The sequence below is a fragment of the Dioscorea cayenensis genome, chromosome 4 (assembly GCF_009730915.1).
Source record: "Dioscorea cayenensis subsp. rotundata cultivar TDr96_F1 chromosome 4, TDr96_F1_v2_PseudoChromosome.rev07_lg8_w22 25.fasta, whole genome shotgun sequence".
NCBI lineage: Eukaryota > Viridiplantae > Streptophyta > Magnoliopsida > Dioscoreales > Dioscoreaceae > Dioscorea > Dioscorea cayenensis.
Window position 1 is genome coordinate 6,209,205 of NC_052474.1, and position 27,609 is coordinate 6,236,813.

The 27,609-nt window shown below is 37.8% G+C and overlaps 3 protein-coding genes across 6 annotated transcripts; 1 reads left to right on the forward strand and 2 right to left on the reverse strand.

Annotated features, from left to right (window-relative positions):
- Positions 1-1,368: 1,368 nt before the first annotated feature.
- On the reverse strand, positions 1,369-2,607 carry LOC120258292 (cyclic phosphodiesterase-like). Its single transcript, XM_039265653.1, has 3 exons — positions 2,227-2,607; positions 2,085-2,139; positions 1,369-1,995 (listed from the first exon to the last, which is right to left on the reverse strand). The coding sequence occupies exons 1-3, from the start codon at positions 2,518-2,520 to the stop codon at positions 1,793-1,795; spliced, it is 552 nt and encodes a 183-aa protein (XP_039121587.1). The 5' UTR covers positions 2,521-2,607; the 3' UTR covers positions 1,369-1,792.
- A 948-nt stretch (positions 2,608-3,555) lies between these two features.
- On the reverse strand, positions 3,556-4,735 carry LOC120258290 (cyclic phosphodiesterase-like). Its single transcript, XM_039265651.1, has 3 exons — positions 4,311-4,735; positions 4,177-4,231; positions 3,556-4,074 (listed from the first exon to the last, which is right to left on the reverse strand). The coding sequence occupies exons 1-3, from the start codon at positions 4,614-4,616 to the stop codon at positions 3,866-3,868; spliced, it is 570 nt and encodes a 189-aa protein (XP_039121585.1). The 5' UTR covers positions 4,617-4,735; the 3' UTR covers positions 3,556-3,865.
- Positions 4,736-10,192: 5,457 nt separating this feature from the next.
- Positions 10,193-26,951, forward strand: LOC120258287 (protein VTE6, chloroplastic). Of its 4 annotated transcripts, XR_005535969.1 has the most exons (6): positions 10,193-10,605; positions 10,672-10,925; positions 11,019-11,142; positions 24,605-24,709; positions 26,023-26,505; positions 26,696-26,951. XR_005535969.1 is itself a non-coding variant. In XM_039265648.1 (5 exons), exons 1-5 carry the CDS (start codon positions 10,243-10,245, stop codon positions 26,116-26,118), a joined length of 942 nt encoding a protein of 313 aa, XP_039121582.1. In that variant the 5' UTR covers positions 10,193-10,242; the 3' UTR covers positions 26,119-26,687. The 4 variants fall into 4 exon arrangements, 2 of the variants coding, with proteins under 2 accessions (XP_039121582.1, XP_039121583.1); XR_005535970.1 differs by lacking the exons at positions 26,023-26,505; positions 26,696-26,951 and adding an exon at positions 21,231-21,446 and having other exon boundaries at positions 24,605-24,684; XM_039265648.1 differs by lacking the exon at positions 26,696-26,951 and having other exon boundaries at positions 26,023-26,687.
- The last annotated feature ends 658 nt before the right edge of the window (positions 26,952-27,609 follow it).

Consider the following 27,609-nt stretch of genomic DNA (forward strand, 5'->3'; position numbering starts at 1 on the left):
TAAAGCTCTCACCGAGTGGTGAGAGTTCGATTCTGATCGAGGCAGCATTTCGAGGTTGTGAATAGTGATTGTGTCAGCGGATGGTTACCCGTAGCCAGCGTGGCCCTCATCCCCGCACTTGTTCCACCGAGGCTTGTGCACGTTCCTGGGGCCTCTAGTGGATTCGCCCCGCTCCTCTTCCCGAAAAAACTCTATATTTAGACATTTGATCAAACAATAACTTAGACTTGACCCTTCCTTCGAGTCCCATTAGTCAAGAATTTCCCCCAATAGAAGGCATCTCCTTTATCATTGTACATAAAGGGGAATTTCTAAATCATTTTCTTTTATAATCAATGACAGCATTCTAGAAACCAATAACCACTCAAAGTATCACAAGGAGCAAGGCAAACATCTTGCAAGTTCACTATCATCACTCATCAGTCATGAACAACAATGCACTATTAAAACCAATGTTTTCTTCTACTTCCAAATAAGAAAGCTTGCATCAATATGAACCAACATCAATACTATATGAGCAAATACAGAAAAACTCATCACAACTACAAGGAAAAAGTGGTATCTTCCGATTTCACTGCCGTCAAATCATGAACAATGATGCACAAACCGGAAACAACATTTTCAACTTCCAAGCAAGAGAGGTTAATGCAGATCAAGAACTATGCTAAAAATGCAAGTAAAGAAAAACAGTCACTGGCCATCACAAGAAACAAAGCAAACATCCTGTACTTTCAATGCTATCAATTCCTAACAGCAGGACACAATTAGTAACCAATATCTTCTGCTTTCAGGCAAGAGAATCAAATATGGATGAACAACTATGTCAAATGAACCAATGCATGAACACTCACAGAACATCTTAAGATAAAAAAGGCAACATCCCTCAATTTCATCGCTATTGATACTGACCAACAGGACATTATTAGGAACCAATGCCTTCCACTTTCAGGCAAGGGAGATCAATATGGATTAACTATGCCAAATAAGCAAATACATGAACACTCACAAAATCACAAGAAGAAAGGCTGCATCCCACAATTTCACTGCTTTCAATCCTAACAGACATTGCGTTATTAGAAGCCAATGTCTTCTGCTTCCAGACAAGAAAGCCCAATATGTATGAACAATTATGCTAAATAAGCAAATACATAAACACTCATGAAACATCCTAAGACAAAAGGTGACATCCAGCAATTTCACTGCCATCAATCCAGAACAACAGCACGTTATTAGAAACCAATATTTTCTTCTATCAGACATGAAAGCTCAATATGAATCAATAACAACGTGGAACAAGCAAATACAAAACCACTCACAGAACATAATTAGGCAAAAAGGTAACATCATGCAATTTCACCGCACTCAATCTTTAACAACAGCACATTATTAGAAGCCAATGTCTTACACTTCCACACAAGAGAGCTCAATATGGTTGCCAAGAAAGTCAAACAAAAACATAAATGCTACCAGAGCATCTCAATAAACAACGCAACATCTTGCAATTTCTATCAATCTTGAAGAACACAAGTTTGGCAATGCATCAGTAGAAACCATAGTGCTCCACTTTCAGACAAAAGAACTTGATCAGGAATACGAGCTACAATATAAGCAAAACATTAATAACAGAGAATCATAACAAACAGTACATATTCTCACAATTTCACCACTATCAATCACAAACACCACACCAAAAACCAAAAGGTTAGCGGTGGATATCAGACCACATGTTACCCAATAAGGAACATGCGTCATCAAACAACCACATCTCATTAACTAGTCCAAGCGAAATAAATCACTTATCTTTCAGCAGTTCACACACTGCAACCTTTTCCCATAAGCTCGTGTCCTGAGGATCCGTTTTAAAAAGAGCAATCTTTGAAATATCAAACGTTGTACCAACTATCCCCTCGGCAAGCTCCTCAGCCCTCGCCCTCGCCTTCTCCTTCGCCTCTTCCGTCAAATCCCCATAGAGCAGGCTCAGATGCGGCATATAAGCTGCCAATCAACTCAAGTCCTTAATCTTCAACAAAAACAAATCAAAGAACCAGGTTCCAAGTTTCAAATTTCAATCTCAATAAACTCACGAGTGGAGTTCGAGTATCCAAAATGGGCGCGGCAGTGGCAGCTCGCATTCACAACCTAAGCGAGGACAAAAAACCATAATCGATTCAGGGATTCGGAGATTGAATCCGAGAAAGATGAGAATATCAACAGAAGAGGAAGTACCTCCGGAGTGGGGTCAAGGAGGAGAGAGACGCACGAGCCACGAGAGATAGAGGAGACGCGGGCGGAATAGTAGTTGAGGGAGGAGACGGCGGAGTGGAGGCGGCGAAGGGCGTCAGCGGCGCGGAGTCGGAGTGCCCGCACGACAGTGACGTGGGGTTCGAACTCGGCACCGCCAAACTCAGAGCGGAGGGTGGTCATGAGGGTCTTGAGCTTGTTGCGGAGATCATCGGGAGGGATCGCCCACACGGAGAAGAACTCTTCCTCGTCGCACTGGTGGTGATCGGGATCCGCCATTGCTGTTTGGAGCTTTGGACGAACCAAAGAGGAATTCTTTTTCTCTGTTTTTTTTTGTGGAAATTCGCGGAATATGTTGGAATCGCTATTGAGGCGGCGGGAAATGAAAGCATTGTAGACTCTTTGCTCTATTTTTTTTAATTTTTATTTTTTATTAAAAAAAGTTACATTAAATAATATAAATATGATATTTTCATTAAAAAAATAAAATTATAACATTTACATATATGCCGCCCCGAAACTTACATTTCACGGTGTGTGAACTGGATAATTAATTTTTTCATCAATGTATACAGGTCTAACTAATGATGATATCACATTTGTTTATATATATTGATAATACTTAACTTTTACTCACACAAATTAAACAAACCCCTTTACACGAGACAACAGCTATGTTAAATGAGCCAATGCATGACAGCTCACAGAACATTGTAAGACAAAAAGGCAATATCTCTCAATTTCATTGCTATTGACACTGACCAACAGAGCATTATTAGGAGCCAATGCCTTCTACTTTCAGACAAGGGAGATCAATATGGGTCAACAACTATGCTAAATAAGCAAATACATGAACACTGACAAAACATCATAAGACAAAAGATTCAATCCTAACCGACATTGCATTATTAGAAACCAATGTCGTCTGCTTCCAGGCAAGAAAGCTCAATATAAATCAACAACTGCGCTATATAAGCAAATACATAAACACTCGCAAAACATCATAAGACAACAGGTGACATTCTGCTATTTCACTGCAATCAATCCTGAACAACAGCAAGTGATCATAAACCAATATTTTCTTCATTCAGACAAGAAAGCTCAATATGGATTAATAACTACACCAAACAAGCAAACACATAACCACTCACAGAACATCACAAGACAAAAAGGCGCATATTGCAATATCACTGCAATCAATCCTGAGCAACAGCACATTATGAGAAACCAATCTCTTATACTAAAAGACAAGAGAGCTCAATATGGTTGCCAAGAAAGTAAAGTACATAGATCCTACCTGAGCATCTCAAAAACAACACAACATCTTGCAGTTTTCACTGCTTTCATTCTTAAAGAACATGATGAGTTTGACAATGCATCAGTAGAAACCATAGTGCTCCACTTTCTGACAAGAGAACTCGATTGGAAATATGAACTACACTATAAATAAGCAATTACATTAATCACAGAGCATCATTATGAACAGCACATATTCTCACAACTTCACCGCTAACAGTCACAAACATCACACCAAAAACTAAAAGGTTAACAGTCACACATTATCCAATAAGAAACAAGCATCACCAAACAATCACATCTCATTAACAACTCCAAGTGAAAGAGATCACTTATCTTTCAGCAGTTCACACACTGCAATCTCTTCCCACGACTTCAAGCTCTTGTCTTGAGTATCCGTCTTAAAAAGGCCAATCTTTGAGATCTCAAACGTTGTACCAACTATACCCTCTGCGAGCTCCTCAGCCCTCGCCCTCGCCTTCCCCTTCTCCTCTTCAGTCAAATCCCCATAGAGCAAGCTCAGATGCGGCATATAAGCTGTCAATCAAATCGAATCAAATCCTTAATCTTCAACAAAACAAAGAAATCAAATCAAAGAATGAGGTTCCAAGTTTCCAATTTCAATCTCAAACCACTCACGAGTGGAGTTCGAGTATCCGAAATGGGCGCAGCAGTGGGAGCTCGCATTCAGAACCTAAACGAAACACAAATCGATTCAGGGATTTGGATATTGAATTGGAGAAAGGGGAGCATATCAACAGAAGAGGAAGTACCTCCGGAGTGGGGTCGAGGAGGAGATAGACGCACTGGTAAAAGAAGGAGCCACGGGAGACGGAGGAGACGCGGGCGGAATAGGAGCCGAGGGAGGAGGCGGCGGAGTGGAGGTGGCGGAGGGCGTCATCGGGGCAGAGTCGGAGTGCTCCCACGACAGTGACGTGGGGGTCGAACTCGGGGCCGCCAAACTCGGAGCGGAGGGTGGCCATGAGGGTCTTAAGCTTGTTGCGGAGATCGTCGGGAGGGATCGCCCACACGGAGTAGACCTCTTCCTCGCCGCGCTGCTGGTGATCGGGATTCGCCATTGCTGAGATTGAGATGAGGGTTTGAAGCTTTGGGCGAACCAAAGAGGGATTTTTTTCCCCTGTTTTTTGGGGGAATTCGCGGGAATATGCTGGAATACCGATAGAGGCCGCGGGAAATGTAAGCATAGTAACGCTTCAGAGCTCGGTTTTTTTATTTTGTTTTATTATTATTATTAGGGAAAATTACTGTTTACCCCTCGATAATTTCAAAACTTTCCAAAACAGTACCTTGAGTTTTTGCATACCCTCGAATAACCCTTCCTTTATTGTTTACTTCCTTTTACCCCTGCGATTATGAAATTCCATCATCGTTCTTAAACCTTTTGCATATATTTTTCATTCTTTTTTGCATTCCTTTTTGCATGTACTCATTTCTTAAACAGAGAGCTCATTTTTTTAAACAGAGAACTCATTTCTTAAACAGAGAGTTCATTTCTTAAACAGAAACCTCATTTCTTAAACAGAAAACTCATTTCTTAAACAGAAACATCATTTTTTTAAACATAAAACTCATTTTTTAAACAAAAACATTAATATTTAAACAGAAAAACAAATATTTACATGATAAATTAATCCTGGATATAAAACCAATTAATCTTGGCCACTCGTACATATTTAAATAGAAACAACGATATTTAAGCACTTTTTTAAACGTAAACGCAATATATTAAACAGAAACATCGATAGTTAAACAAAGACAAACAAGCATATAAACAGAGAACTCATTTCTTAAACAGAGAGCTTATTTTTTAAACAAAGACCTCATTTTTTTAAACAGAAACCTCATTGAGTAGGGACATTGAGTATCTCATCGTCGCTGATCTCGCGTGAACGCTTGAGTGCTGAGCTCCAGATCTGGCGAGCGATCTCGAAGGTGGCATGCTCGTGTGGGGTCTTAAAGGAGAAATCTTTATTGGCGTTGGCGATCCGATTGGCGACGTTCCTCGGCGGTCGGAGTGGTGAGGTCTTCGGTGGCGACGTCGGATAAGACGGGCTGAACTTGAACGGAACCATTCTCGACTGCAGAGACCGCAACATGGATAGCAATAAGGTTAGGGTTAGGGATCATTCTGGGGTTTGGATCCATGGTGCCTAAGTCGGTGACGGGAACGGAGGGAGGAAGCGGTGCCGATGAGGGTTCGATCTCGCCGTCTTCGTCTTCATCTTCATCGTCTTCCCTGTCGTCGACCTCATCTCTTTCATCTTCTTCGTCGTCGACCTCGGGGAAGACCGCATGCTCCTCGTCGTCGAGCGAAGGCATCGAAAGGTTGCACTCGTACATATTTAAATAGAAACAACGATATTTAAGCACTTTTTTAAACGTAAACGCAATATATTAAACAGAAACATCGATAGTTAAACAAAGACAAACAAGCATATAAACAGAGAACTCATTTCTTAAACAGAGAGCTTATTTTTTAAACAGAGACCTCATTGAGTAGGGACATTGAGTATCTCATCGTCGCTGATCTCGCGCGAACGCTTGAGTGCTGAGCTCCAGATCTGGCGAGCGATCTCGAAGGTGGCCTGCTCGTGTGGGGTCTTAAAGGAGAAATCTTTATCGGCGTTGGCGATCCGGTTGGCGACGTTCCTCGGCGGTCGGAGTGGTGAGGTCTTCGGTGGCGACGTCGGATAAGACGGGCTGAACTTGAACGGAACCATTCTCGACTGCGGAGACCGCAACATGGATAGCAATAGGGTTAGGGTTAGGGATCATTCCGGGTTTCGATCCATGGGCGCCTAAGTTGGGCGACAGGAACGGAGGGAGGAAGCGGCGCCGACGAGGGTTCGATCTCGCCGCCTTCGCCTTCGTCTTCATCGCCTTCCCCGTCGTCGACCTCATCTCTTTTCATCTTCTTCGCTCGCCGACCTCGGGGAAGACCGCATGCTCCCTCGTCGTCGAGCGAAGGCATCGAAAGGTTGCACTCGTACATATTTAAATAAAAAAACAACGATATTTAAGCACTTTTTTTAAACGTAAACGCAATATATTAAACGTAAAACATCGATAGTTAAACAAAGACAAACAAGCATATAAACAGAGAACTCATTTCTTAAACAGAGAGCTTATTTTTTTAAACAGAGATCTCATCGAGTAGGGACATCGAGTATCTCATCGTCACGATCTCGCGAACGCTTTGAGTGCCGAGCTCCGGATCCGGGCGAGCGATCTCGAGGTGGCCCGCTCATGTGGGGTCTTAAAGGAGAAATCTTTATCGGGCGCTGGCGATCCGGTTGGCGACGCTCCTCGCGGTCGGAGTGGTGAGGTCTTCGTGGCGACGCTTGGATAAGACGGGTCGAACTCGAACGGAACCATTCTCGATCGCGAGACCGCAACATGGATAGCAATAGGGTTAGGGTTAGGGATCATTCTGGGGTTTGGATCCATGGTGCCTAAGTTGGTGACAGGAACGGAGGGAGGAAGCGGCGCCGATGAGGGTTCGATCTTGCAGTCCTCGTCTTCGTCTTCATCGCCTTCCCCGCTCGTCGACCTCATCTCTTTCATCTTCTTCGCTCGTCGACCTCGGGGAAGACCGCGATGCTCCTCGTCGTCGAGCGAAGGCATCGAAAGGTTGCACCTTTTTCTCGAACATGAAATCCCATTTTTTCATGCAACGTGATCGTGATTGTGAGCCGCATGCTTTGTCTCATCTGCCCAGCTCAATCGCAATAAAAGAGATTTTTGGGGTGATAAATACACCACAAAAAAACTCATTTCTTAAACAGAGACCTTATTTTTTTAAACAAAACCCTCATTTCTTAAAACGTAAAACTCATTTCTTAAACAGAGACCTCATTTTTTTAAACGTAAACCTCTTTTTCTTAAACAGTAAAACTCATTTCTTAAACGAAAAACTCAATTTTTTTAAACAAAAAAACTCATTTTTTTAAATAGAAAACTCATTTTTTTAAACAGAAACTCATTTTTTTAAACAGTAACCTCATACCTCATATTTTAAATAGAAGCTTCATTTTCAAATAGAAACTCATTGTACCCAAGGGCATTATAGTCAAACCTTGTCACACTTGCCATAACTTCCCACTGCAGGGACAATTTCGTCCAAAAAAATTCCAAATTAACTCTATCAATCACTATTAGATGTTTGGGGTTTAAAAAAATCATCTGTATTCAAAAAGGAAGGGGTTTTTGAGGGAGTGCAAAACTAATCAGGGGTGTTTTTAGCAATATTGCAAACTTACAAGGTGTTTTTGGCAATTTCCACTTATTATTATTGTTAAAGTTTTAAAAAAAAATTACAAAATAATTAATATTTTATATTTAATAAAAAGTAAAAACTATTCAGTCCTATTAAAAAATAGAAAGTTCAAAACTGTATATTTTCCATATTTTATATAAAATAATAATATTTAATATAAAATTTTTTTTTTTGTGAAATATTGAAAACTTAACCTTTTCTAACTTCAAAAGTTTTCAAAAACTCTATAGGGTCCGGTTTATTCGCACAAAGGTACAGCACATCTTGAGTGCTTGTTGTGCAGCATAAGTGTTTGTCTTGTACCCTGTCTGATATTCAAAGAGCAATACAAATTAATATAAAATAATTAAATATAAAATTACTATAATATCTTTTATATATTTCTATACTGTTTTGGAATAAAAAAAATAGTAAAAAATATTTTTAAATTATTTGCCACAAATATATTTTTAAAATTTTTAATATATTAACTAATATTTTTTTATGAAAAATATATTATAAATTTTGTTAACGTTATTATCTTATTTAAAAAAACTAATTATCTCGATATTTTTAACTATAATTCACAAGATTAAATATGTTTATTATAATTAAAAATAAAAAGCATGCGATCTTAACATAATAATTATTTTTTACTTGATAAATAAATCTAAGAATTTTGCATAGAATAAGACTGGTAGATCTTGAAGGACGCCTATAAACCTTAGAATTATAAAAATGAATAGAAAATAAGAAGGAAAAAGGTAATTAAAGAGGATATAGATTTGAAAAAGAGAGTGCCGTGGCAAAGGGGATGGCCGGGGAAGAAGGTTCAAGGCGGTGGATGAAATCAGGCAGAGCATTGAATGACAAGTGTATTTTTTTTATTGGGATGCGTTTTTAGTTAATTATTGTAATTTTTGTATTTGAAGTTGAGCAAAATTGATTTTTATTGTGCTATCCCATAACTTGAAACTTGTATTGTAGTTTTTGTAGGACAATTTTTTTTCCTAGCTTGTGTTGTACTCAAACATATTGTTATGTTGTATCCTAAATACATTTATTAATCAAATAAGAGACAAGAGAGTTTGTATTGTCATATTCTTCATTTTTTCGCGTATCAAACGAGACCATATAGCTCCAGAATATAATACAAACTTTAAATTCAAATAAATTGTATATTTGTCGCATACATTATAATCCTATCAACTGTTCTTGTTTTTTCTTCTTCTTCTTCTTCTTCTTCTCTCTCTCTCTCTCTCTCTCTCTCTCTCTGAGTTAACACAACAACGCTATAGACCATGAAATATGTGTTCTTGTACTCATACCTCCAAGCCCAAAAGAAGTAAATAAAGAAGTTAGTCAAAGTGAAATCAAATATCACATACAAAACATAATTCATATAATTGACACTGCCAAAAATGTTAGAAGGATACTAAGGATGGTTTTTTGCATTCTCTACCTACATTTTTATATTTGAACTTTAAGTAGTTTCAACGCTAGAAAATGGTTGGTATTGCTAGCTGAAATATTCAATATCAAGTAAATGAATGCTACAAATAGAAGTGTGCGTATATAGATGAAATATAAAAGATAATAACCATTACCTATAAAATTTAAAAATGTTGAGATTTGTATTTAAGTATTTGGTTTTTATTAAGGTTGTATGGATAATCTTTGTTGTAAGTATCAATATGATATCTCAAATATCTACTAAGATAATATAAACTAATATATATATATATATATAAACAAAAGTGAGAAAGTTTTGTTGAAGATCATGTTTATGGTTGTAAAAGAATAAAGTAACCCAAAACTATAATGTCTTTAGTGGTTGACTTAATTCTATCTTGTGAAAGTTGAAGCAATTAAACAACTTGATCAGAAGGTAGATTTATATATATATATATATTCCAAACTTCGAAATTAATTAACACTCCATGAAAATTGAAGGGACGTGGATTTTATGCATCACTGAGAAAACGACATTATTATTTATTTTAAAAAAAGTTTTGTGAAAGAATAGTCTTTCATCTTGTTAAAATTAGTTTTGACTGATAAATATTATTTTATATTAATAAAATTATTAAAATGAGGGAGCCAGTGGAGAGATATTTCCCATCCTCATCCCGCCATGTGTCCACTCATCTAACAAATTCTCATACTTTAATCATTTTATTGATTTAATTCAAGTTCCAATCGATGATTTTTCCCGGCATTAATAGTTAATCCAAATCCCGCCAAAAAATGGCGGGAATCCAAGATCCAACACTGCCACGTGTACTTTGGATTCCCGGCACTCTCATTCCAGCCCATCACTTCCCTTCCCAAAATCCCAAAATAAAACCTAAAATAAGTAAAATAAATATAATATAATAATAAAAAAATAAAATAAAGCTCACATCCGTAGCACCGACGAGCATCTTCCAATGGCGATCTCCTCCATCCTCCGTCTCTCCGCCCTCCCCAAGGTTCCCCCTTCTCTTCCCCTTCTCAATCCCCTCTCCTCATCCGTTGCTCCTCGATCTAGGGCTCCTCGGATGCTTCCCAGAGCCCTCTCATCCCATAATCTCATGGCGATCCAAGCCTCCGTCCTCGATCTCCTCCGCACCTCTCCACCGACCTGGTCGTCAGCCATTGCCAGTAACGCCCTCATTTTCTTGCTCGGATCTCCGCTCCTCGTCTCCGGCCTCTCCTTCCCCGGCATCGGCGCTTCCTTCTTGCTTGGCACCTTGACTTGGAGGGCTTTCGGCCCTCCTGGCTTCCTCCTCGTCGCTGCCTACTTCATCATCGTGAGTTAACCCCTCTTCTTGATTAGTTTCTTTCGTGTTGTTGACTTTTGGTGAATGTGCGCGCAGGGCACGGTGGCGACGAAGGTGAAGATTTCTCAGAAGGAAGCGATGGGAGTGGCGGAAAAGAGGAGAGGAAGAAGGGGACCGGGAAGTGTTATAGGTTCTAGTGCTGCTGGTTGTGTTTGTGCTCTTCTTTCGGTGTATGGTGTTGGAGGAGTCGCTTATGCGCAGCTTTGGAAACTTGGCTTTGTTGCTAGCTTTTGTACGAAGTTAAGCGATACTGTTTCGAGTGAGATCGGCAAGGCGTATGGGAAGACGACGTATGGCTCTTGTTTTGTCTATGATTATAGCTTGACATCTATTTCAGTGTTCTGTAGTTTCTAAGTGTTCCTTTTGCGGTGATTTGTGAATAGGTATCTTGTGACAAACTTTAAGGTAGTCCCCAGGGGCACAGAAGGTGCAGTTAGTGCTGAAGGGACCGTTGCTGGACTATTAGCTGCGGTTCTTCTTGCAAGTATTGGTTATTTCATGGGAGAGGCAAGTTTTCCTTCTTTGATATGCCTCTAAATGATTGTTCTTTGTATTGTTTATTGTTTTTGCTTTTGTTTTTGTTTTGTTTAGCATTACCCTGTTCTTCTGTCTAAGCATAAGAGAATAGTTGTTGGGTTATCTGAGTAATTATCAAACAAAGTTGTGTAGTTCTGATTATTGTCTGATTATTGATATGCAAAGCCACTGCTTGGTCCGCAATTATACCCTATTTTGTAATCCTTGCAGCTAGTGGTCTGATTACCAGAAAATGCTTTGTGAGCGTGTGACATTGAATGAATAAAGTAGTTCTTTCTGAGATCTGATCTGAACAAAATGTTGGGGAAATTATGGTCAAAATTATAAACTGTGGATGTTTTTGGGCTTACAAAAAACTCTCCTCTTTTAGGAACAGAATTTCAACACAATGTAATTCTATTTGCCGTTGATTAGTAGTCAAATAGTATATTTGGCTTACCTTGAATATATATATATTTGTGTTTCACAACTCAAAACTGTGAAAGCATCACAAATGAGTTGACTAATATTAGAATTTAATTAAAGTGTTTGCTACTTGGTTGTTTGCTTGTCTCAAGTTCGAGGTTCGACTTGCTCAATTTCTGATGTGAATTAATTGGCATTTGATATTGTGATTGGACCTTAGCAATTAGCATCTCTAAGTGCTGATGAAAAATTCAAACACATTGGATGGTTTAACAACTATAGGTACATGGCACACACCAATCTTTTGATTGCCACACAATGTTATATTATGTTTTGATCAACCATCATTCATACTCTTCACAACAGTCGCCAAACTATTTTCCTTTTGAGTTCATTTGAGTTTCAAAATCATGCATAGATTGGGAGTTATGGGAAAAAATTGGACATCTTAGGCCAGCTCTATATGTCGAGATCCCAAGTTTAATCTATAATCTACAATAGGAAGGCTTCCATCATCACATTGTTGTCACCATGAGCTTTGCCTTAGCGTTTACATCTCACAGAAGTCTCATCATCAAAGAGATATCAGATGTGGAGGAAAGATAAAGATAGATTTAATGTATTGATGATCAGTTATAAAAGATTACAAGTGTGGGTATATATGTAATATTACTAGTAATAATGGCCCTAATACACACTTCAAGATGTGTACTTTCTGTAACACCAATCTTGTGACAACAAGTAGTTAGCTTAGGCCACGGAATAGGCTTGGTGAGAACACCTGCAAGTTGATTAGCAGAAGAAACATGAACAATGCGAAGTGTTGAGGACTGAACAAAGTCACGAACAAAGTGGTAATCAATGGGCAGATGGTTCATCCTAGTATGGAAGATTGGATTAGCACACAAATAAGTAGCCCCAAGATTATTTGAGTAGATAGTAGGCACTTATGACACAGGGATCTGAAGCTCAGTAATGATTGAATTTAATGTAACTCAACAGCAACAACAATAATAGCACGGTACTCAACCTCAGTGGAAGAGCGTCAGGAAACGGGATTGACACCAAGAAACATAACATAAGCTCTAGTAGAGGTACGATCATTAGGATTACCAGCCCAATCAACATTCGAATAACTAGGAAGTGTAAGAGGTGTGTTCAGATAACAAGTGAATCCCAAGGTTTCAAGTGCCATTGAGATATCGAAGAAGACGCTTATAGCACCCCAATGAGTTTTAGATGAAGCATGCATGAACTGAGAAAGTTTATTCACAGCATAGGAAATGTCCAGGCGAGTCATGCGAAGATATTAAAGACCACTAATGACCTGTCGAAAACGAGTGGGATCAATAGCTAGAGATCCATCAAATATGGATAATGAAGTACCAATAGTAAGAGGTGTAGAAACTTGTTTGGAATCAAGCATATTATGACGCATAAGTAGATCAACAAGGTACTTGTGCCGAGTTTGAAGTAAAATAGTGGCAGTGGGAAGAACTTCAATACCACAGAAGTAGCTAAGAGTGCCAATATCCTTGATACAAAACTTGGCATTCAACTCGTGGATTATGTAGTCTACTAAGTATAAATCACCGCTTGTAATAATAAGATCATCCACATGTACCATAAAATAGATGATGCTATGATTTTGAATGAAAATAAACAGTGGCGTGTTAGCCCGAGAGGCAACAAAATCAATAGTGTGAAGAAAACCCATCAGTTCATTATACTAAGCACGAGGAACATGTTTAAGGCCATAGAGGACTTTGCATATGCGGCACGCATGATGAGGAAGTTGGGGATCAATCATACCTTATGGTTGTACCATAAGCACCTCTTTAGTAAGATGCCCGTTAAGGAATGCATTATTGACATTCAGTTGTTTAAGAGGTCACTGATAGTGTAGGGCAATGGAGAGGATTGTACGGATGGTAACAGGATTGACAACCGGACTGAAGGTCTCATGAAAGTTGATTCCAGGACGCTGATGAAATCCTTTTGCAACTAGTCAGGCCTTGTATTTATCAATGGAGCCATCGGGATGGCGTTTAATACGGAAGACCTATTTGTTGCCAACAAGATTCTGATTTGGATATGGAGAAACAAGGTCCCAAGTGTGATTCCAAAGAAGGGCTTGATACTCATCATGCATGGCCTATACCCACAGTGGATTTTGCATCACTTGGGAGACAGTGAAAGGCTCAGTTTCATCAGAAACTAGACCATATTTGGGATTAGGCTTCAATATGGAGTTGAGTCTGGTGATCATAGGATGAGTATTCCCAGGATAAGAGACTTTGGGCTCCAAGCAACGGGCTCCAAGAGTATGAGAAGCCATAGAAGCAATGATAGTGTCCGGGGAAACATCAGATAAGGCACACTTAGCATCCAGTTCGATTCCACTTGTGATGTGACTGAAGAATGAAGTGTCGAATCACATGGTGCCAAACAGTCATACGAAGACAATTGTGGTCAGAGAAGCCATGATGTAGCATTTAGTAGTGAGTCCGGGTTGGAGCAGGACGAGGATTGGTAAGATGGATATGAGAACTCATTTTCAATAAACTGAACATATCTAGAAACAAAAACCCTATGATCAGAAAGATCAAGGCATAGAAAAGCATTCTAAGTGAGAGAATAATGAAGAAAGAAACACGGGTTAGACCGAGGAGATAGTTTGTGAGAACTGTGAGGACGTAACCACGGAAAACAAAGACAACCAAAGACTCGAAATTTGGTGGACAACACCTATTTGTTGAAGAGCTTTTGGAAGAGGGATAAAAAGGATAGATTCTCCTTGGACATCCGATTAATGAGATACACAACTGTGGCAAATGCATAGGACCAAAATTTTTTCAGAAAGAGGCACGATGAAATAGCGCAAGGACGGTTTCAACTATGTGTCGATGGCGACGTTCAGAGTAGCCATTGTGTTCAGGTGTATATGGAGTGGTGAGATGACTGTTGCCATTAGTGGAAAGGAATGAACAAAGAGCTACATATTCTCCTCCATTGTCTGCAAACAAGGAATTAATGGTGAAAGAGAAATAATTTTCAACAAGAGATTTAAAGGTAACAAAAACAAAGTAAGCTTTAGATTTGTTTTGGAGGGCATAAAACCAAATATATTTGATAAACTGTTCCACAAAAATGACAGTATTTATAGCAATCAACAGAAAGAATAGGTGAAGTCCAAACATCAGAGTAAATAACATCAAGAGGAGCAACAAAAGTAATAGAAGACGAAGCAAATGAAAGCTTGTGACTTTTATTAATATTGCAAAAAGAACAAGAAAAGTTTTGAAAGCAAACTGAGGAAAAGAAACATTAAACATAGACAACATTTTCTTAAGAATTTTAATTGAAGGATACCCTAAACGATTGTGCCATGTCAAAAGGGAGGAAGACGATACTACAGATGACAAAGCTGAACACTGGCTGGTGGAGGAGAGTAAAGATGATTTGGGGTAAAGAAGAACGCCATCATGGCGCTAACCTATTGACATAATTGTCCCTTTGCGACGGTCCTGCACTTGAAAGCAGTGATAATAAAATGCAATAGTTACATCATTAGTAGCACACAAGGCAGAAACCGAAAGTATATTCATAGACATAGCTAGAACATGCAAAACTTTATCCAAAATAAGTGTTAAAGAAGAGATGGGTAAGTATATAGTGGCAAAGAGTGAGCGATGGAAAAACATGTACCATCACCAAGTACTACGCTGGCAGGGCCAGAATATGGATAATGCAAAGAGAGTGTTCAAGTTATTGGTGATGTGATGGGAAGCACTAGAGTTAAGTACCCAGTCGGATGAAGTAACGGGCAAAGAATAAGTAGCTGTGTTAGCTTGTGGCTGAGACCGCGTTGGCGGGCGACTTGGAGTGTGAGGTAGAGAAGCCCAGACAGACTATGGCATAAATGAACATTGACGAGCAGAGTAACCAACTGTGCCACATATCTGTTGATTCCTGATTGAAGTCAAGAGAGAGAGAGCTGAATAAAGATCAGGTGATGTTATGAGAGGTTGTAAGGTACTTGTTTCTGGTGTTCAGTAAAACTGTAGTATGTGTTGTGAATAGAGGGTAGAATGGTAACTTCAAGTGTTTGAAATTTGGTTAAGTTTGTTGTTGGTTTGAGAGAAGATTGAATGGATGGTGAAGATGAAGATCATGAGTAGATATGGATCAAGGTCGAGGCAAGTTAGATGAAGAAGAGTAATGGACGGTGGAGATTAGAGGCAAGTGCTGGCTAAGCGGTTCAAGGCGCCAAGTTTTGACACGTATAGGTGTGACTCAGTGTGGTTCAGCTGTTCAAGTCTTTTTACTGTTTTTCTGAATTGTTTTTTAATTTGAATGAAAGAGTTTTATGTTTAAAGGTCTCTACTTCCAAGTTTTGAATTTTCTCTTAATATTCATGAGGTTTTAGGCTATGATTACTTCGACAAAGTTGTCAGTTGGTGAATCAGGCTTCTAGCAATGGTATCAGAGCCACTTCAGAGTGTGTTTTCAGTTCCAATTGAGAGGTTTTGTTGTGTTGCTATATGGAAGCAATGAGTTGGTGTTGAGGTTTAGTTGTCAAAATTTGGAGTTGTGAAGCTGTGGAAGTAGTTTGAGTGTGGTGGTGAAGTTGAAGACGTGGGGTGTGAAGGTAGTCAGCTCAAAGGATTGTTTATTGAAGAGAAAACAGTGAATTAATGGCTTCAAGCTCTTTATCTACTCCTAAAATCTCTTACTTAAGTATACCTGTGTTTAAAGGTAAAGGGTATGAATATTGGAGTCATAGATGAAGACTTTTTTTAGATCTCAAAACCTATGGAAAATTATTGAAGAGGATGTAGTTAAAGATGAGCCTGAAGTCAAGATGATAGAGAGTGAAAAAGATGATGGCAAAGCTGTTTTTACTCCAACATGTTGTGGTTGAAACAATTTTCCATTGGATTGTGAGGTTTAATACAACTAAAGAAGTATAGGAACATATCAAGAATGAAAATCAAGGTACATCCAAGATTTATGTGAGAAAGCAAACACTGAGACAAAAGTTTGAGTTATTACAAATGAAAGAAGAAGAAGCAATTCAAGAGTACATTATTAGAGTTTTGGCTATTGTTAATTAGATTAGATGTATGGGGTATGATTTGATGGATGAAGAGGTGGTTTCAAAGGTTATGAGGAGTTTGTCTTCAAGATTTGTGCATATGGTTACATCAATTGAAGAGGCAAGGGATATTTCAAAACTATAGATGATTTGAGTAGTTTCTTGTAAGCACATGAGGCAAAATTCAATTAGTTTATTGAGAAGCATGTGGATAAAGCTTTTGTTACGAGGGATGGAGCTAGTAGTGGTAGAAATTGCTTTAGAGGTAGCGGAAGAAATTGCAGAGGAAAAGGAAGTTTTTCATCGTCAAAGAGGTGGCAGTGTTGGTGGGAAGAATTAGTCAAGACGGCAATTTGATACTGGTTTTAATTCATGGTAATCAGGGAGAAGAGGTATAAGACCATTTGGCATATTTGTGAGAGGTCAGAGGCAGCTTGGTGGACAGAGGTTTGGAAGAGGTGAGTTACAAAATGTTCAATGTTTCAAGTGTAAGAAATTTGGCCATTATCAGTCACATTTTTATTCTCAAGGCAGAAATGTTGATGAGGGTCTAGTTCTTTTAGTAATTATTCCAATGAATATGGCAGTTTGTTTATGGTACACAATGAAGAGGCTAGTGAATATGTTGAGAATTCTTCAATTTGGTTGCTAGATAGTGGGACTTCCAATCACATGATAGTAAAAAGGGAGTTGTTTTATCAATTAGATGAAAATATGAGACAAAAAGTAAGGCTGGGTGATGATAAGGAAGTAGATGTGCTTAGCAAGGGGTCTGTCTTAATGAATGTTCATGGGGAGATGAAACTAATTCATGGAGTTCAGTTTGTGCCATCTTTAGCACATAATTTACTCAGTGTAGGGAAATTACTTGAGAGTGGATATGATGTGAATTTCAGCAGATTTGTGTGTAAAATAGAGAATGCAAAAAAATGGTGTTGTGGTGATGGAAATTTAGAAAAAAGGAATAATTTGTTTCCAGTGGAGTTTTCTACAATTGAGTAGACAAATGCAATTGTAAAAGGTGAAGATGTGGTAGGTTAGTGGGAAAAAAGATATGCACATTTAAATTTCCAAGGTCTGCAGATGTTACATGAATAGAACATGGTAACTGGGCTTTTAGGTGTGAATAAAGTACAACGTTGTGAAGGCTATGTTTGGAAAATTAACAAGACTGCTTTTAAAGCTGGCAGGTATTGGAGAGCAAAACAAAAATTACATCTAGTGCATGCAGATGTGTGTGGTCCTATGCAGATTGAGTCTAATGGAGGTAGCAAATACTTTCTATTGTTTGTGGATGACCATTCAAGGATGAGTTGGGTTTATGTTTTGAAATTCAAGTATGAGGTATTTACTTGTTTAAGAATTTTCTTACATTAGTAGAAAGGTAATCTAGTAAGAAGTTAAAAATCCTAAGGACAGATAGGGGTGGAGAATTTCTGTCTAGGGAGTTTAATAGGTTGTGTGATCAAATGGGCATTAAACATGAATTAACAACCCTATATACTCAACAAATTGGAGTTGCTGAGAGAAAAAACAGAACTTTGGTAGAGAAAGCAAGGAGTATGCTACATGTTAGTGGGTTACCAAATAGGTTTTGGGCAGATGCAGTTTAACTGTAACTTATGTATCAAATGTATCTTAAACTTATGCTGTTTATAAGAAAACACCACATGAGGTATGGTTTGGAGTAAAACCAAGTGTATCACATCTCAAAATCTTTGGATGTGTGGCATTTGCTCATTAACCAAGTCAGAATGTGCAGAAATGGGACAGTAGAGCTGTGAAAGAAGTGTTTGTAGGTTATTGCAAGGAAACTAAAGCTTACAGAATTTTTGTACCTGACACTGGGAAAGTAATAGTGAGCATAGATGTTAAATTTGTGGAAAATGAAGTTTGGCAGCGGTCTAGTAATAAAGCTTCAATTCAAAAAATTGTTTTACAAGTAGGGATGACAATAATACCCAAACCCGACCCGAGTTTGACGGGTAAAATCAGATTTGACCAGGTTTCGGGTTTGGTTCAGGTAAAACCCGACTTGTACGAAATGGGTACGAGTGCAAGTATGAGAATTCTAATACCCGACCCATACTCGAACCCGAATCCGACCCGAAATTAAAATTACTAAAATATTTATATAATATATATACATATATATATACTAATATGTTCTACAACTTAACAATTTAGGGTTTTTTATTTTTCCTCTTTGTTTAGTTTTGTAATTTTATAATAATTTTATTTTATTTTATAAAAAAATTACAATTACCCGCGGGTACCCGATTACCCATCGGGTGCGGGTGTGGGTTGGGGTTATTAAAACCCGTCAGGTTCGTGTTCGGGTTCGGGTATACTAGCGGGGTAGTAAGTACGGTACGGGTATGGTAAAACCCGCATCCGATCCGACCCTATTGCCATCCCTATTTATAAGTAAAACAACTAATGTAGAAGATCCCAGAAATATAGAAAATAGACAGTCTGGCAGTGCAGGAAATGGGAATAGTTTAGAAAATATGCATGCTGATAGAAATCGGAGCAGTTCTTCAAATAATTCTCTAAGCAGACATGTTGAGTAGGAAAAGTATTCTGGTGTAGATGAGTCACCATCACAAAAGGTTAGGACTTTAAGAGAAATTTATGAGAGCTGTAGCTTTGCATTGTTATTGTCAGATCTTGGGACTTTTGAAGAAGCAGAAAAATCAATACATTGGAAGAAAGCTATGGCAGAAGAAATTCATTCAATTTAAAAGAATGAAACTTGGGAATTATGTAGGTTACTACCAGAGAAGAAGGTTATTGGTCTAAAGTGGATGTATAAGACTTAATATAACCCAATGGAGAAGTGGAGAAATACAAAGCTAGGCTTGTTGCAAAAGGGTATACTCAAGAATTTGGTATTGATTATGAGGAAGTTTTTTCTCCAATTGCCCGAATTGATACAATAAGGATTTTATCAGTAGATAAGAAACTTGAGAAGAATGAAGACATCCTGCTGGTTTGTGTTTATATGGATGATCTAATTTATATGGGGTCATCATTACAGGTAGTGAATAAATTCAGAGAAAATATGAAGCAGGAGTTTGAAGTGAATGACTTGGGGCTTATGTCTTACTTTCTAGGTTTTGAAATAAAGCAGAATGATTTGGGAGTTCATCTATCACAGAAAAAGTATATAGAAGATGTGTTGAAGCAATTTAACATGCAAGGATGTAAAGCAATTTCAATTCCTATGAGTCAAGGTACAAGATTGCAATTGAATGAAAATTCAGAATCTACAAATGTAACAATCTACAATAGTTTGATTGGAAAGTTACTGTATTTAACTTAACCCACATCAGATAAGATATTGTGTTTACAGTGAATTTGCTTTCAAGGTTTATGACTTACCCTACAAAAATTCAGTTTTGGGCAGCTAAACAAGTGTTGAGGTACTTAGCTGGAATTAGACTTTGGCATTCAGTATAATAGTGGAATTCAATTGAAGTTGGAAGGCTTTGCAGACAATGATTGGTGTGGAGATGTGCAAGATAGGAAGGATACATCCGGGTTTGTTTTTAATTTGGGATTAGGTGCAGTATGTTGGTCATAAAAAAAACAGGCAAGTGTAGCTTTATCAACTTCTGAAGCTGAATATGGGGCATTGTGTGCAGCTTACTGTCATGGAGTGTGGATGAAAAAAATCTTAATTGATTGTGGTGTGAAGTATTTGGAGCCAATTCAGATGTGGTGTGATAATAAATCGTGCATAACAATAGCTAAGGATCCAGTTCTCCATGGTAGAACCAAACATTTGGATGTTAAATTGCATTACATCTGAGATTTGGTGGCAAATAAAGAAGTAAATGTGGGCTATTGCAGTACAGATGCACAGATTGCTGATATCTTTACTAAATGGTTAAGTGTTCATAAACTCTGGCAATTCAGAGAAGACTTGGGAGTTTGCAAGTTTCAATCAATGGGGGAAATTGTTGATTCCTGATTGAAGTCAAGAGAGAGAGAGAGTTGAATGAAGATCAGTTGATGTTCTGAGAGGTTGTAAGGTATCTGTTTTTGGTGTTCTGTGAACCTGAAGTGTGTTATGAATAGAGGGTAGAATGGTAACTTAAAATGTTTGAAATTTGGTTAAGTTTGTTGTTGGTCTGAGAGAAGATTGAATGGATGGTGGAGATGAAGATCATTAGCAGATATGGATCAAGTTCGAGGCAAATTAGATGAAAGAGAGCAAGAGTAATGGATGGTGGAGATTAGAGGATCCGTTGGTTTAGTTTATGTTTGAGGCAAGTGCTGGTTAAGTGGTTCAAGGTGCCAGGTTTTGACACGTATGGGTGTGACTCAGTGTGGTTAAGCGGTTCAAGTCTCTTTACTGTTTTTCATAAATTGTTTTTTAGTTAGAATGAAAGGGTTTTATGTTTAGAGTTCTCTACTTCCAAGTTTTGTAATTTTCCCTTGATATACATGAGGTTTAGGCTGTGATTACTTATACAAAGTTGTCAGTTGGTGAATCAAGCTTCTAACAATATCTGACACTTACTAAGATATCTCCGCGATGTGGATGCAGGTGATGCAGTAGGTGGGTGAGTCCCCCACTGTACTGGTGAGCGAAATGATGAAGTCGCACCTAGCAGCGATGACCCATGGAATTAAGGTCGAGGAGTCTAAGTGGGTCTATGTTGGAATCTAGAGCACGAAGGTTTGGGGCGTGGTGACCTGGTAGAAGTAGTGAAAGCTGTGGCGGGAGCAACCTGTTAAGGATTCAAAAGTCTAGCTGTGACAGGTGAAACTAGTTGAGGATTCAGAAGTCTTAAGTGAGCTTCATAGTTAAGCAGGATTTTAAATAGTTCCTTGAACTCAAGAGGTGAATCTTGAACTTGAAGAGCATGAGGCAGATTGGAGTATGCTGGATCAAGTCCATCTAGAATGCGAATCGATAGATCATCAAAGTCAACGGACTTGTTCATAAGAGCAAGTGAGTCAATACAGGTTTTGATGTTCTGCATATAGACAGTAATCGTCTGAGTGTCCTGCGAGAGGTTAGCAAGACGACTGCGAAGTTCCATAATACAACCATGAGATGGGGAGGCATAGGTTTTTTCCAAGGTTTTCCAAGCATCACGTGTAGAGGAAGATGATGCAATAAATGGTATTTAGGTAGGAAAGACTGATCCAATGATGGCATTCAGAAGCAATTGATCTTGATGAACCCAGAGTGCAAAAGCCGGATTAGATATAGGTGTAGTTGAATCAGAACTTGCAACAATAGTAGACGGACAAGGATGTGTGCCATCAACAAATCCCAACAGATTGATATTGATGGCAATGAGTGAATGTTGTTGATCCTATGAAGTGGAGAGGATAGGAGAAATTAAAGAGACAATGGTGGAAACACTGTTTTTGAAGATTAGACATGGTGGTAGTACAATTGCGGTACATGAACTTGATATATATTTGTCATCTTAATGAAGACTTAAATGTTTTGAACAAGGAAAAACATAAAACTGGAATAGAAAGAAATAAAATGAAATTGGTAAACGTGGATGGGAATAGAGAAATAAATTGAAATTGGTAAACATGGATGATACCTTTGTTATTATTGTTATTATGTTAAAATTAGGGTTTCAAACCCTACTTCCACTGGTGAAAATTGACAGCGTCGGCGTAGATGGCCGGAGTAAATGGCCGGATCTCGGTTGTAGATGACCGGATCTATGTCAATGGTGTATATCGCCGGATCTCTGTTGTGAATAGCCGGATCTCAAGAAAATGAGAGAATGGAAGGCAAGGATGAGGCCGGATCTTTGTTGTAGATGGCCAAATCTCGGTTGATGATGGCGACTTCGGTGCGGGCGGTGATGTTGCCGGTATCAGAGGAGCCTTGGACGGAGGTCGGCCGGCAAGCGGCGTGAGGATCATGATTTGGTGTTACCCTTTAGGGCTCTAGTACCATGTGGAGGAAAGATAAGATAGATTCAATGTATTGATGATCAGTTATAAAAGATTACACAAGTGTGGGTATATATGTAATATTACTAGTAATAATGGCCCTAATATCAGAGTCATTCATTTTGTCCGTGAGTCTTACATGTATACATTGTTTATAAGAAGCTAAATGTAATTCTCATGTGAAACCGACCATGCCAAAATAAATTCTACTGTAGTTAATAGGAGCCAGGAAAAAGGGTATTTCAAGCATGCTCTTTGAAGCTATATTCTAATGGGAGGTAGTATATCCTTGTCTCTTGAATAAGCAACTGTTATATGCTGATTTTGAATTTGGGGTTTTGGTGTCAAACATACATAAGTTAGCCATATTTGAGGAAGTACTCATTTTTGGTAGTTGACTGGTTGAGGCTTTTACATCTCTAGAATTAAATAGCACTCAGTCTGCTATGTATGGATTTGGTTTAATTTTCTATTGGGTTTTTTGTTGATTTGTTATCACTCTAAAACTGTTCTGCTAAATACATCAATCATGTTGGTTGGACTAGGCTCTTATAAATTAATAGGCCAGCCTAAGCGGGTTAAAACCTTTAAATAGTAGCTATAATAAGCTAGTCTCAGCTAAAGTCTAACACCTACCAAACAGTAGCTGTTTCTGCAGTGTCATCACCTGTGAAGCAAGGCTTGTTTATAGCTGGTAACAGCCTTAGAATGAAGTTTGGCTTGAATCTACCAGATTTAATTGCCTATTCAAAAGTTAAGAAAAAGTTGAAACACCGAGTTGCTTTACTTCCTATATAACCTTATTATGTGTCATCCATCTGCCCTCAATGGGTTACATAACAAACCGTTGACTCTATGAAATTAATCAGTAATTCTGCTTCTAAATTCATGCTTTTCTAATGAAAGCTTCATTTACCTTTGCCCATTGTCCAGTTTAGCAAGCCTTCTGCCTCTTGTATCTTCTTTCTTTTCAAGTATTATAGCTACACAACTTTAGTGGGATGTAAATTTCAGCACTAGCACCATTTGGATCTGGACAATCATTATTTTGTAGTTGGTTAAATGTTACCATTTGTCACCCTAAGATTAGAGTACCCATGCCATTTGCCCGACTACTGGTGTTGTTGTTGTTGTTGTTTAAATACACATGATTCGTGGGATGTAAATTTCAACACTAGCACCATTTGGATCTGGACAACCATTATTTTGTAGTTAATATATGTTACCATTTGTCAGGCCAAGATTAGATTAGAGTACTCATGCAATTTGCCTGACTACTGTTGTTGTTTCTCTCTCTTTTTTTTTTTTTAAATAAACTTTGCTTTGCATATCCTAATAGGCTCAGACTCCGAAGCCATCTCCCCTGGTTCTGAAACTAGGGTATTCTTTGGTTCCAATCTATTAAAATCTAACACATGTCATCAAATCATAATAGAATAAAAAATTAATATCATATAAAACACTTGTCAAAATATGATAGGTTAAAATCATGGTATTCCCTAGTTCCAGAACCAGGGGAGATGACTTCTCAGGCTCCCAATGTTGTACTTTGTTAGGCCATTCTTATCATCATGAAATTATTTGAAGGGTATCACGAGCTTTAGCCCTGTCATCAGGTTATGTTTTCATCTACACTCTTCTTATCTTCATTAATAGTATAAGATGTAATACCTGATTTAAATCCTAATATAAAGCTGAATGGTTTTGCTGGAGATTTTGTGATTTTGGAACTCTTCTTCACAACATTCTGTTTCATTTTACATGATTGGATAATTCTATAATCCTATTATCAATGGGCTACGTTTCTTAAACCCTTGCAAGTAGCTCAAGTAACTCGCACTTTCAAAGATATGAATTATTGCTATTGCTGTCCACCAATATAACCCCTTTTTGATGACCACATTTAACTTGACCAATACTAACCTGGACAATGATCCTATGTGCACACTCCCTTTCAGATAATATTATTTTCACAATTTCTTGTTGGTACAGGTAGATGTACCACAAGCTGCTATTTGTGTTGTGGCATCCCAGATTGCTAATTTTGGTGAAAGTATGATTGGTGCGTTACTGCAAGGAAAGGATGGTTTTAGCTGGGTGAGTAGCTACTTCAACCATCAATTCACTATTTGTTTGTATGTTTTCTTGTGTGTGTGCACATGTGTTTTTCTTTTCATACTAATATTTTTTTTCATCTAATATAAGAAATCAAGTGAAAGGTTGTTTCAATGAGTATTGTTTCATAGCTAGGATTTATAAATCGTTGAAGGTCATTATGTCTTGATCTGCTAAAAACTGCTAAATGAAAAGATTTTGTTGCGACATTACAGATTATTGGTTTTAAATTGTATAGATGGTGACTGATACAACAAGATGCTAATTACACTTGGGCGTCCAATATTGTCTTTGTCTATCAAAGTTCAGGGTAAAGATTGTGAATATGTACCAACAGGATGTGGTGGGAATGATTGTCATGACAAAGAGGTTCATGAGTTTTTCACACCATACAGATTGAGAAAAGTAAAGAAAGAGTGGACGGACAACCAACTGGAAATACATAAAAATTGTCTGGTCGGTTCATGAGGGCCTAGATCCACAGGTTCATGTGGTTTTCACACCATGCAGATTGAGAAAAGTAAAGAAAAAGTGGACGGACAACCAACTGGAAATACATAAAAATTGCCTGGTCGGTTCATGAGGGCCTAGATCCACAGGAAGGGATAACCAAACATCACCAAAAGTGAAAGGATTATAGGTGGTAGTCTTCCAAAAATTAGAACTCAGAACCAAGGCCAAAATGAGATTGAGCATTTTCATGTTCTCTGCTGCACCTTAAACTTGAGCATGCTAGGCACCATAACATGGATAATGATAAAGGGCATGTGTCCATGAGGCGCTCCAAACGACTGTTAGTATACTTCAAGCCCAATTTAGCGCTAGCTGTAGTGAGAGTTCTAGGCAGTGAAACCATGTAAAGATTAAGTGAGAATTTGTACACCAAAGACCGCAAATGAATCAGTTTGTGAAATAAAATAATGGCAAACAACTGGTTGGACAGCTAAGTCGAAAACTTGCTTTTCTTCTTGATTCCTTATGGTGGTGTAGGTTAATTTGACAGTTAATACTAGTTCTGTCTTATTGAACCTCAATGCTAGGAATTGGAATTTCTTCTGTACAGTTTTTATTCAGATTGAGGTTAGTGTTATTGCAATTCAATGAGTTAAACTGATGCATTTTTTCTTTAAATTTGTGTTACTCTAACCTGGTTATGCACTACTTCAGTGGTTATTTTTTGTTTGATTATTGATTTTTAACTCTCTGAAGATAATAGAAATCATGCACCTTTTTCTTTTTTCTTTTTCTTTTTTTTTTCTCTTTTTTTTAAATATTTTTTTTTAAAATTTTTGTAGCTGAACAATGATGCCGTCAATGTGATAAACATCTCAATCGGCAGCATATTAGCCATTGTGATGCAGCAGCTCATAATTGGGGGTTGGCTTCAGTAATCAAAATGACAAAACAATAACTTATCAATACAGCTGACCTGGAAAGCTTGCCCTCTTCACATAAGGCTTACAAATTCAATTCTCACATAGGCAACATATGGTAATCAAATACTGAGAAAAATGCAACAAGGCATCTGTGAAGTACATGAAGAAAGGATTCCTAGCATATGAGGAAGAGTTTCGGAGTCTTGGTTTATCTCATGTCTCTGAGATAAGTAGATAACAACTTCCGCTTCAACATGGAAGGTGTGGGAGCTCAAGAAAATAATAAAGCTTGCCTCAGCACTGCACATCTCCACTTCACTTTTGTTCTACATCAATTCCACTCAACTGATCTTTTGCACCAAAGGACATTAATCATCCTCAAGAACACGGAAGACATCAGAGGTAAAGTACTGGTGACGTTCAGGAATTTCCACTGTTTCGACCAATTTTTATTATTTGCATGAAAGTTGAGCCACCTAACCTTACTGCAGATATCAGAGGCAGCTATAAGGCAGATAAAAATTATGTTTTTTTTTTCCTCTTTTTTATATGAGTTAATTTCCAAGTTCTCATAAATTTTCTCAGTTTATAGTTCATATGAAAGTCAAGAACTTGTGGGTGCATGCGTTTCTTATACTGTCACCAGAGAGAAACAGGCGTCCGTTTGTCTAACCATGGATTGTGGACATGTGTTTCCTCAGTTTGGGCGGTTAAAGGGTAAATCCAACCAGGCATGATTTCTCGGCATGCCGAGATATAATTACTTACATTTTTACTTTTTATTTGATATCAAATTTCCCTGGGTATGTCATTGAGAATTGCAGAATTTGCCAGAGCTTCAGTTTCAATTCTTTTCCCCCCAAAAATTGTTCTCAAAACTCATAAAGGAGTCCATTGAAATTATAAGAATAATGAGATAAGAACGGAGGGTTGAGGGAATATTTTTTAAATGTTATGTTGAAGTAAAAAAAATTTATTAGAGTTGATCATATTTTGATTTAATTAATATTATTTTTTATATTTATTAATATTAATGTGTTCTAAAATTAATATTAAATATATTCATTTACAAAATTATTTTTTTTTATAATAAAAAAGTTATTTTTTTTATAACATATAAGCTTGTAATTTATCAAGTTGTATGGTTGGGGATATCGAATATTCCCAAATGCATGATCCCAATACTAGTGAATTCTTCCCCATTTGAGATTAACTCATTGAATTTTCTTCATATATATACATATATGATATGATTTGTGGAGATTGTCACCTTATGGACTTGTATTCCTGTGTTAAAAGAACATTATAAAGTGGGGAAAAGATAATTTTGGAATATATTAACGAATAAATCAATAACTTTATCTTCAACTTTAATTTTCTACATATTCTTAATTTAGGTCACAATTAATCTCGGAGAGGAAAGAGAAACAATCTTATGAAGGGTCAAGGGTGGTTACAATCAACTTTTCATCTGTCTAGTTAATAAAATTAATCAAGTTACTAAAA